Raw genomic sequence first — 12,385 nt, forward strand, 5'->3', positions numbered from 1 at the left:
AATTTCAACTTGAAGTGTCACCTCATTTAGGCTGTACAGAAATGCTAATTTTTAATTTTTTATGAGCTGAAAATGCCACCCGAGAAGCCCCATGAGTCGAGTCGTGCCAACTTTACTACTGCTCAGATGATCGTCTGACCATAAACGCCGATTATGAATTCAATTTTGCAGCGTTTTTAAGATGATTTTTGGGGGGTTCCCGGTGGTCAAAAAACTCCGGGAAAATTCTTGTGACATTAGGAGCCTTAATTCTTTCGATTAAACCAATAAAAAAATTGCGCAACAGGCCCATTTTTTTGCCACCCTCCTCTCCTTCCGATAGCAATGGTGTCAAATGCTCTTTTTCAGTTTTAAATTTTAATGATACTTGTTAGTTGCCACTTATCTGTTTTCTATCCTTTAGGAGAGGAAGGTACACTGTAGTACTGAGCCAGAGCCGTGTAGCCACTGATGGGTACAGTTAAGTTACACAATTTTCCATCTACAGCACAGTATTCATAATCTACTATCTTTTCTGCTACAGTATTTGATTATTCACAAAAGAGTCTTCAGATTTTAATCATACTGTTAAATTTTTTCCTTGTATGACATAAATGGCAAAGAAACTTAGGGCTCGATTTTTAGTGTTTTCATTTAAAAATAGAATGATCAAACTCAATTCAAAGATGTACGTATTCAGATAAAAATACTTTATTGATGCCAACTATTTACAGGTAATGTATTGAAAAGGTCACAAAAACTGACTGGTGACTGAGGGCATTAATGTAGGAAACAAAAAACTAGATTCTCAGGGATACTACTATATTGAGGGAACTTTTTTAAAAAACCTCTTGATTGATACAAATATTTCCGTTTATTAGATTACTGACGCAAAAGCAGCACATCTAGGCAATATTTTACACATTATGTTCTCAAGTTCTCAACTATTTTAGTTAGTGTCTCTTGGGTGAAGCTTCTTAGAAAATAAAAAGCTTTCAGCACATGTCTGATCACCATGAAAAAATTCCAGGCAATACAGTCAAATTTGACAGAGTATGCTCCAGAGTGAGAGACATTTTTAGTTCGGGCATTGCTTGACTAAAATTTGAAAAATTGTCAGTAAATACAACGCCTTTACACAATGAATGAAATGATTTCCTTACAGAACTGCTGCGCCATAAGTTATTGTATTGAGTAAGGACTTCCACTTGAGATAGTTAATTTCCTTGAATATCTCATAAATTTCCATAAAGTCTGTTCTTAAAATAAGAACAACAATTTTTCTCGGGCAACATAGAAGGGGTATGGAACTGATTCTGAGCTATGAGATTTCATTCACATTTTAATACTAACCATAGGAACAAATACATTCAATGCAAACTGAGAATAAATAAGAGCAAGAAAAAAAACCAAACTTAAAAAGAAGAAAGTCACATGGTGATAAATAAAATTATACACCAATTTATTTTATTATGTGAAACAAATCAGTTCTGAGGGGGAAAATCAATTATGCTCTGTACGATCGTAAGCCCCATTTTCGTTTTTAAAAACAGCAATTTTAATACATATAAATTGTGACTGGAAAGGTGAAAAAATAACATACTTAAGAAGAAGAATCAAAATTTACAATAAAATTGTGAAAAGCTTGACTCCGAAAACAATGCGAGATCAAAGGTAGAAAAAAACAATTGCCTAAAATTTCTGCTCCTGCAAGTTTCGCAAAACAACAGCATTTCCTGAAAAATGTGTTTAAATGTTTACTGAACTAACTTGCACACAAAAATGCTGCCATTGCAGGAGTATTAATCGATTGATGATATCAATTTCAGATTCGTTTTCAAAAAGTATCACATTTAGTCGCATTATTTTCTTAATGAGAGCCCTTCCAGCAGGTGTGCTCAGAGAACTTTGCCATGAATATAGGCCGTTTTAGTGGCTGCGTCATTCTTACGATGTTCGATTTATCGCTTCGCAATATATTGCATGATTGATTTGTGATAGCTCACGTCCAAATCTTGTGTGAGTCTCTTGTGTCAACTCTTGACAATTAGGTCATTGACGAGTCAAAAATTAAATAATGACTCATTTAACACAAGAACTTTCTATTGCCGGAGACACCCATTTGCATTTTACCAACATAATGCAAATACGTCAAGACAGTGTGTTCGTTAACATTTGAACCATCAAAATTGCTATATAAAATTATAACACAGCCACTAAATCAGTCTATTCTTCCTCAAATTTGTTTTCATTATCATCAATTTATCAACGTAAAAAGTAAAAAACAATGACATGTTCAAGAAAGCAAGTCTTAGCCACATACAGTTGGAATGTAGATACAAAAGTATCATTCATTTTCACTTGACGGTTTCACCACTGGTTTTCTGCTTAGTTCCATCAGAAAATTGATGCTGTCAGAGATAGTGTACTAACGTGAGTATGAATTGTATGAAACCACACTCTGGAATTCGAGATTGAAAACTTTACCCTAGTTTCTTGTGTTGGAAAGGTACAATTTCAAGTTCAATGGGGTCGTGAATAAATTCAAGCAAACCAGAAGGACTTATCCGACAAGATTTTACATGACCTCTTTTAAAGTCCAAATGATTCCACAGACAAGTGACAATGTGAATATAATATTTAGCGAAAATAACAAACAAACAGAAATGAAGGAGACAACATTCAAGAAGCATATAGAAAATGCCAGTTTATAAGGTGTTACTATTTTACATACGTCAAGAACATGCGTCGGTGTACTTTAAAACGGCTTCAAATAAACAAGTCAGGAATTCTAATCAGCAAATAGTAATGCAAAATGGTTGTTATGGTTGTTAGTTGATTACATGAAATTTTAAAACTTAACCTTATTGATTGGAAAATATAGAAAAAGAGATTTAGTAAATACTGCCTGAAAAATGTCTATTTTTATGCACAAAATGCTAAGTTAAGTAAATCGTAAAAATTTGCAGGCTTCCGCAAAAGTTGAGATATTAATATTTAAATGCAAAAGAGGCTAAAAAAGTTACAGGTGTAGGAGGAGAACTACGGAAATTTGGAGAGATTTTTTACAGAGAGTTGACATTGGAAAATCTGAGTTTTTATCTACGCAGTCTTAAGGTACTTTAGGCACAAAATTGAAACCTTTAAGGGTTCCTGCTTGACCTTTGTTTATCTTAGAAAATTGATTATTGTGTGAAGCATGATTCGTGACAAAATATGCATCGTGTATGGGAACGAATTGGTATGGATATTTTTACATTCTTTCACTTGATGTACATACCAAAAAGACAACTAAGGGTAAAATGGGAAAAAAAGAAACAAACCGCTAGACTGCAAGTACAATGCACATTCTCAGCTTTTACACAACCCATGTCAATAAACCACTGGTTACATTGAGGAGCAAAAACATGATTTTTACAGATTTTTTTCAACTTAGGAAATCATAAAAAAACAAAAACTTCATTTAGCTCACTAAAATTCTGTGGTATCATCCCCCTTCCCTGTATATGGAAAAAAACAGCAGCAAATTTAAGGGTTTAAAATATGTTCACAGAGACTATAACTCTCTTTTGACAACGGAAAAATTAACCAATTCAACAATGTGCCTTGCAAGGATAAAATAAATATATCGATACTCAAAAAAACAACAGAGGAATTAATCTATTTAATATTGTGCCTTGCAAGGATAGAATATGTACTGGAGTTCAAAGAAATAGGACTGAGGGGTCAAGATTACTATATTGATATTTAGGCTTTGAGGTTTTATCATAAATAGAAAACCTTAAATTACATAAGTTATGAAAATTACAGAATTTATGCAATGTGAGGTATTGATAGTGATACACAACACAGTTAGAGATAAAACACTTGTACCAAATCTAAATAGAGGAGGGAATGTTTTCCTGGTGCACAGCAAAAAACTAAGCATCATTATCAGCTCTGACACAGGAGTAGGTTGTATTTGAAAAGACCCCAAAAGTCACATATTCACAGAGGGAATATCTTAAAAATTGGTACAAACAGGCCGATTTTGATGGCTGGATTTCAAAATCAAAATTAATTTGACCTTGAAACAATGACATTTCTCAAACATAATTCAACTTAAAAAAGAAGAGTCCTTGTTGCTACATTTCTGTAGCTTAGCGGAGCACTTCAGCTTCGCAACTTCAGCCTTAAGGGACACAAATTTTGAGTAATTTAGTCTCTGGTGGCTCCCAAAATGGTGAGAATGTTGATGAAAATGTTGATGATGTCCATGTACAAGCTAAGAACAGCAAAAACGTAATCCTCAGGCGAGATGGAGTACTTGTGGTTACCACCAAGCATCATCTGCGTGTCGTAGATGAGGTAAAGAGAAAAGATGAAGGCTCCACCGGACGCATACACCAGGGTAATGGTCTTACCGGGGAAGAAAATGGCTACAAGCCCAAAGAGCATCAGAATGAGTACTGCTATAAAGAGAGCGCCACCCATTACAGTGAAGTCAATTTTAGTCTGGAATGCGAAAATAGTCAGACCAAAGCACACCACTGTGCATAGACCAGCTGCTAGCAAAACCTGTAAAATTAATTAGAAAAATGATACAAGTTAGTCAAAGTTTGAAAAAAATTGAATGATATTGAAAGATGTGACTTGAAAGCCACAATATCAGGAACTGGCTACTGCTGCACCAAGTAAAAGTGGCCTACTCTTATTTGCACGATGCAAGTAAAGTGGTGTAAGTGGTATTGTGAGGTAACTTTCATAAAATTAACTAAAACAAACACACATTATCCAATTTTACCACTTGAATACTGTTTAGGATGATGAACAATTAAAGACGGAGAAAATGAGTGTCAAAGCACATTTCAGAGGTCAATTTCGAAAAAGTTGCTTTTGAAACTCCTGATGTAACAACAAAAGTAATCTGATAAAAAAATTAAATTAATTTAAAAATCAATAATGATATTTTACTGTCAGTTTTATTTGGTTTTCCACTGGGGTTTGTCGATGAGATTTTTGGAAAAAATAAATATATTTCAACATTGTTCCTCTCTAGTTAGTCCAAGAGTGATGAAGAAAACAAATTTTCAATCAAATAGGGTTCAATGTCTTCATGTTTCTCCACTCTCAGTGAGTGATCACCATACAAAAAATATATGGGGAGGTTGAAAGAGACTTAGAAATTCACAATTATTTTTTTCAAAATTTTTCAATTTGGATGACAAATTCGCAGATCACCTCACAAAAGAAGGTAATTAATTCAGTAATAAAAGCCACAGAGCAATACTGCTGTGCTATGGGAAAATGTCATGTAAACATATGAACGTTGGCGAATTTCCCCTAATAAAAATGAATGTTTGAAGAAAGTTATGCATATTTTCCCTTGACATTTTCGCTTATTTTAGATTTAACTGCAAGAAAAATTGTTAGAAAAATATTCCTAGCTCTTCTAATGAATTTGTAAATTAAAGGAAATTTGGCCATGCCTGAGGACTCATACAGCGTTCTTTTTTAGAGCGGCAGTATAGGAATGTCTTGCAACAGATTCAAGAGACAATTTGAGCACAAAACATGTTATTAACAGGCTCAGCTCTTATTCCTTCCGTTTGAGCAAATAATATTGGTTTGAAAAGGAATTGGATATGATCGATTGTAAATTCATACAACAGTCATTCAAATATTAAAATCTTCTGTGGGGAAATATTGCTGAAAACGCTTACCGTATCTGTCTGGAAGTGAATGGTGAACATTGCTACTAGGAAACTCTCTGCTACAGTAAAGAGAAACAGGAGAATGATATTATGAGGTGACTTCCTACTCAGATCGCCACAGCATGTTAGAGCGAAGAGAGTTATAAACATCATGATCATAGCAATCCACCACATTCCAGGATTTGCCTTGACTAGATTGTTCACAGCAGTGTTCCATTTGAACATTCCAATAAATGCTGTTGTGATGGCGAGCTGACACATTAAAATACTGTACACTTTCCTGAAAAATTAAAAGAGGAGACTTTTCAGATTATGGAATTGAATTTGCGACGAGGTCAGTCAAACATCTGGCATTGATCATGATAAATACAGCACTCGCCATTTTGAAATTTTTCAGTTTGATAAGTTAAAAATTTCATGATAATGTAAAATTGATTTTTGCAGGCACAAGAGAGTCTTCTGTCTAGATTACAGAGCTAGTTTCTGCTGCCAGAGGTTCAGTAAGTTTTAAAACGCCGACTAATTTCTGCCAGCCAAATGTCTGACTTTACGCCAAAATACCCAATTGCACAAAAAAATGTGCTATTTGTTTTACTTTATGAAGTTACAGTGTAAAAAAAAAACTTTATACTAATCATTATGGATGCCCAATTTAATGATCCCCCACCTGACAATAAAAATCAAACTCTATTGCAGCTGAGGGATTACAGCATGCCTTAAAGTTAAACAAATCAACGGCTAAAAGCGAAAAATGAATATCTTAATTGCGACATCTAAAATCTTCAATCACAGTTTATTTTTTTCAATGAAAATTATGCAATCAGAATGTTTCATTGCAATTTTGTGAGGAAAATTTGCAGGAAATTTAAATAGGAACTGTTAGTTGGTTGTCCTCTAAAAAATATAACATCGGCAGAGATTTGGAATGTTACAATTTAAAAACGCATTATCCAACTTTAGCTATCGATATTTGCAGGGTCTTTAGTTGAGCTCACAATCAGTGATTACCAACTGTGCATTCATGTATCTACACTTTCATTTGTGTGGAATTTTTTGACCAAAATTTCCATTGATAGTGCAGTTATTATGCCTAAGTGTTATCTGTTTGCTGAAAAATACAACCCCTTCATACATTGGATATCATTGAGTAGAACAGTTTTATCTGCAAAGAGAGTTTTGGAAAAGCAAGAAGCTTTCAAAGCTTTCTATCTGACTACACATTATTTTTAAAAATCTTCCTCCTCATGGATAGATCCGTTCTTTTTGATGATATCCAATTATGGTGCAGCCTGTGTAGTTGATAAGATTTCCAAAATTTTACCTGATGAATCCAAGTCGAATAGTCTTGTCGGAGAAGGCGTAAGCGCCCATTCCACCTCCAACATCATCGTTGTTGTATGCTCCATATTGTGACGGCATGGCGCTGCCGGGGGAACCAGCTCCGTAAGCGGGAGGAGGAACTGCTCCACCTGCGTAACCTGGCTGGGCAAAGCCGGTTTGAGGGTAACCACCAGGTGCAGGGTAACCTAGAAAAAATAAGACATATATTATTAATCCATGAACTTTAGTGAAGAGGGCACTAATGAAAATGATATGGACTTGTCTAGCACTAACATACTTCAAATTTTCAAACGCGTAAGTTGGTGGGAAATGTCTCCTCAACTGAAAAAATATCATGAAAAATAGCATCTGTTGTTAGTTTCAAGAAATGATGTGCTGCCTATGTTACGAAGAAACAAGAGGATTGATTTTTTATCATTAATATTACATTTAAAATTCTGCGACAGTTTTCAGATATCCATTTCTTTTGGGTTCAAATGATAAACAGCTTAAAAAAATATGATAGAATCATTAATAAAGTCAACTGTAGTCAGAGAGTCGTAGTTATTGTGATGGAAGTTGAAGTGGACTTAAGAGAAGTAACAGTGCACATTGTATTATTTCTGCCTAAATTTATCAATGGGCATTTGAGTCAGGTTAAAAAATGGAGCCTCGGTTACTTCTAAACTCTTAAAGTAAGCAAATTCTGATGTTTCATTTAGATTGCTGATTACAATATAAAACATTGCTTTATTTGTAATTTTTGATTTGGAGATAACTGGGTTCCTCTGATTACACTAATCAATAAAAATCAATCAATTTATCAAAAATAAAGAAATTAAAATGAATTTTTTTAAAAAAAAATATATATATATAAAAACTGTTAAAAAAGAAAGGAATAAAAAAGTACCTGGCTGAGTTGGATACGCAGCTGGTTGCGCGTAACCACCCTGGGGAGGGTAACCGGGTTGTGGTGGGTAGCCTGGTTGTGTTGGGTAACCTGGTTGCTGAGGATAGGCTGGCTGCTGCACTCCGCCGGGATAGAAGCCTGGGGGAGCTGTAAAAAAAAAATCAACCATTATTTGATAGAAAATCGTACTTTTGCGAATTCAATTCAATATAAAACAAGGTTTGGCACGTCAGAAATGCTGTGCATATATGACAGCAGTCAATCATTGTCTATCATTTGTTTTTCTTTACTTAGACTTAGGCTCCATTTGATCACACAGAGGAGTCGTTAATAATCCGCATTATGTTATTAAAGATTTCATTTGTGAGGTTCTTCAGAAGCAGAACCTCGGTCAAGAGCGCCTTCAATTCCGGGTGATACTCTCCGCTTTGCCGGAGAGATATTTTAGTTGCCTATCTGAACCAAACTCGACTAAGGTCACTGATTTCACCACACGTGCTCTCAAGTGTGCGAGCTGATCCAATGCATTCAGAAAGAAAAAAAAGTTTGTCTGAATGCCAAGCAAAATAATCAGCGCTTTCGCTCTTGTTCCTTTACTTCTGAATTTTTTATCAGATAGCAATTCGCTGGCAATTGCTTATTGTCCGATACAAATATACCTACGAAGAAATTTCGGTTTTCCCCCTTAACTGAAAGCAAAAAATATAGGTCGCGGAAGAATGCAGATTCCTTTCGACAACAATGGGGGAGGGGGGGGGGGGGGGTTGGAGGTCACGGCCATTCCCTCTCTGCGACCAGAAAAATTGGTCATCGATCAGACAATTTTGATGACACAGGTTTCTGTTTTAACCCGTTCCTCTCACAAAAAACGACTTTGCCCTCCCTTTGCAAGCCGCCGCTGAGATTATTACCTGTTATTTCAACTTCCCAACGGGATAGCTCTAAAAGTGTGAAAGAGAGGGAAAAAACTTGAAACAAAATTACTGTCCTGCGATTTTAGAGCGACGTATGCGCATATTGTATGAAATTACGCAACCGATGCAATTTCCTCCCCCCTTCACTCAGGATTTTTGAATGATCAAACTGTAGAAATCGTTAAATTCTACTGGGAGAAAAGCCCGGTTCCATTGAGGGAGAGAGGGGATGGCGGCTGCTATGATTTAGGAGGCCTACGTCACACTGATACTGATAAACTGTGAGAGATGCGATACGGTATTGGAGAGTAGATACACACTAAAATTTTAACAAGTGTGAACTTGAGACTCAAGGTGAGTGATTCAAAATATTAACAGAATTTAATGGAAAATAGGTAAATAGGAGAGCGTGTAAAATTTGATCGCTGCGTCTGGCTATATGCTTCAGGCTAAAACCACCGGCCGTGACAAAAAAAAATTGTGACAGCATCAGGATCTAGAATTTTTTTCTTTTTACATAGCATGAAGTTTAACATTCTGATCGTAAAAAAAAAAAAAAAAAAAAAAAAAAAAAAAAAAAAAAACCGCAAAACGTAATAGTTTAAGTAAAAAGTAAGCATAAGCTTTACATTGATACAAAATCTTCTCATAATTGGTCAGTTTTTGGAGGAATTCCCCCCGCCCAAATTACTAGGCACGTACTTTTTGGGAATTTCCGGCGATCACTATCGACTGTTTTGACGTAAAAAATTATGAACAGTTTGATATTTCGAGACGATTCGATCAAAAAATGTATTTCGGACTATCGACCTATCAAGAGTTAGGTGCTTCCAATAAACTTGAAAAAAGAGAAAAATTCAGTCAGTATTTTCGTAGAAATAATGATATTTATAGTCAACGTAGACACTTCGAATAATATGTGCCACCAGCGAAACTATTTTTTTTTTTTTTTCGTGAAATCACGTCATGGTGTAAAAATTCTAAAATTGGAAGGTAATTCATTATTCTTCAACGATCAATTTCTGAGTAGAAAATAAGATGATAAGTATGCATTAACAACTTTGAACGCAATCATCAAAACACAAATTGTTGATAACAAACTCCTCCACATCCTGACAGATCTCTGCAGTAGCATTAAGTATTAGCACTCTTCATATCAACACAACGCTGACTCACTAGCTGACTGTTGCTTGCTTCCTAGATAAAGTTTTTCAATAATTATTCCTATGTTATAATTTCTCTGGGTTTCGCACAAAAAAACTCTTTTAATCTTTCGAAGAGCGAAGAATGAGTTTGATAAAACGAGGTTTGAAACAGTTTTTGGCATAAGGGAGTAAGTCTAATGGAACGATTCGTGATCACCGAAGACAATTCACTTTTGTATGGATGAATTGATGATTAACTAAGGAAATTTTCTACGTAATACAAAGACAATTTTTTTCAATAGACCAATGAAATTCAACCGAAGTTCCCAGAAATATTTTTCCAATACTCTATTCCATGCTAGGTAGAACCTTCCGTGGCAATTTTTTGAACTTCCGAGGGTGTAATGCGCAAAAATTGATTGTATTGAAGTGAGGATGCCGGGTAGTCATCTGTTTACATTCATGACGTCACAAGGACAGTATCAAATGACAACGGTCTCAAAATTTTCCGTTATGATGCGTTTATCAACTCAATTACCTGCGTAATAAATACAGGGTCAATATGAACCCGTAATTTCTGAGCATTCCACTTCCAACTTTCAAAAATGGACTTCATTTTGCGAATGTGTTAAGCCAATCCGTAAAAATCCTACCTAATTAAGGCAATTTAGGATACACATGTTGTTTCTAAAATGAGCTAGATGCTAGAAATCAGGGCCGGATTTACCTACTTGCCGCCCATGGACCGCCCGTATTTTGCCGCCCCTTTCTCATTCGTTTTGAAACATTAATAAAAACCATCAAGAGAACGTGCCGAAGGGGGAAGGGTGCATAAGACGCGTTTACCTACTCGATGTTGGCTACATTTTTTGCGAAAGCCCTGTCAACACTAACTAGCAAAATTTCACGGGACTTGACGCGAAAGTTAAGTTCAGTAAACCTATATATGTGTGAACAAAGTCCTCCATCTATAAGAAATGAACCAACAAATTATGAAAGAACAAACATAAATGTGGTTTAATAATTTTAACTTCCGCTGCTGCGCCGCGCCGATCGCTGTTTGGCGCAATGCGTGAAGTATTCCTGCAGTCTTGTAGGCGCTATGCGTTTCACGTCACTCGCCCCTGCTGACCGCACCGTGTTTGACGCAATGGGTGAAGTATTCATGCAGTCTTGTAGGCGTTAACATGTGTTACATGCCGACCCCCGCGCCGAGGGCTTGTCCTTTTCATCTCAAGTCCTTGTCATCATTCCTCTCTGCGCTGAGCTCCAGGTCAAATTGCGTGTTTAGTTCCTCTCTTACCTCGACTAATTGCTAATTGCTTGCTCTATCGATTGATGCTGTCTCTTGTATCACCGAAAAACGACAAAATTAGAAATGACTATACTCTCAGGAAAGATAGATTTTGTCCCCTTTTCTCATTGATTATTATTTTTTTTTTATCTGATTTTTTTTATACCTACATTTAAAAAAATTGCAAAATTTGCCGCCCCCTAAATTTGCCGCCATGGGCCGCAGCCCATGTGACCACCCCCTTAATCTGGCCCTGCTAGAAATAGTAACTCACGACAAAATGTAGATAGAACGATCTCTTGTCAACTATTTCAGGAAGTCTAGCGATTTCAAGGAAACAAGTCGTCCTAGTTCTTTGCTAGGTTTTTCTTGACCAAAGTGACATGACATACTCCAAAGTTTTGTCCGGCAATCAATCAGAACGCTTGAAAAGAGAGACATTCTACGGCTTATTTTGAACTGATATAAAGTCTAATTACTGTTTTTAAAATCATATTTTCCCGAGATGTCTGTACCGCAAATTTGTAAGATCTCACAGGACCAGGAAAACTGCGCAAAAGAACAAGCTTCCGGATTTATTTATTTATTTTTATTTTTTTTTCCTTAAAAAAATCGACTAGGATTGGTTTGAACACCCTAATATATATGGCGCGGCTTGCCCCCCCCCCCCCCCCCCCCCCCAAGCCGCGTAGACAACATGATTCCCAGGGTTGCCACAGAATTTGGAAAATGAAATTCCCGGACATTTCCCTGATACCTTTTGGTAAAATTCCCTGACGATTGATGATACGACAAACGGTTAAGAGGACATAATTGAAAATTGTTTTCAGGCAATCTATAGGGTGACCCTTTACACATAATAAAATTTCAGATTGAGTATACGCACCGTTTTTGAAATATGGGGGGGCAAAGTCCCCGATTTTTACTCATATTTGCAGGTATTTTATAGTCGAACTTCGGCTGCTACAAGGTACCGGATGTAGATATTGAAGCGCGGTTTGCGGTGATTTGTCAAGCTATTTCTGGATTATTTTTTCACATCTTTTACAAACCCGCAAATGGTTTTTCGGGGGGGGGGGGGGGGGGGGAGCTTTATTCATACTATCATGACCGTTCGTATACGTCTTACT

General features: G+C 36.2%; 1 protein-coding gene across 2 annotated transcripts in view; it reads right to left on the minus strand.

Annotated features, from left to right (window-relative positions):
- Nucleotides 1–668: 668 nt before the first annotated feature.
- The window catches only part of Lfg (Glutamate NMDA receptor-associated protein 1 lifeguard), a 33,215-nt gene continuing 21,498 nt past the window's right edge, over nucleotides 669–12,385 (minus strand). For both annotated transcript variants that reach the window (XM_019042583.2, XM_019042585.2), the window contains 4 exons: nucleotides 7,903–8,049; nucleotides 6,994–7,198; nucleotides 5,682–5,952; nucleotides 669–4,536 (listed from right to left, as the gene is read on the minus strand). In XM_019042583.2, the coding sequence (XP_018898128.2) occupies nucleotides 4,177–4,536; nucleotides 5,682–5,952; nucleotides 6,994–7,198; nucleotides 7,903–8,049 (983 nt within the window). In that variant the 3' untranslated portion in view covers nucleotides 669–4,176. The remainder of the gene's footprint in view (nucleotides 4,537–5,681; nucleotides 5,953–6,993; nucleotides 7,199–7,902; nucleotides 8,050–12,385) is intronic.

This window comes from Bemisia tabaci, chromosome 4 (genome assembly GCF_918797505.1).
Source record: "Bemisia tabaci chromosome 4, PGI_BMITA_v3".
In the NCBI taxonomy this organism is placed as follows: domain Eukaryota; kingdom Metazoa; phylum Arthropoda; class Insecta; order Hemiptera; family Aleyrodidae; genus Bemisia; species Bemisia tabaci.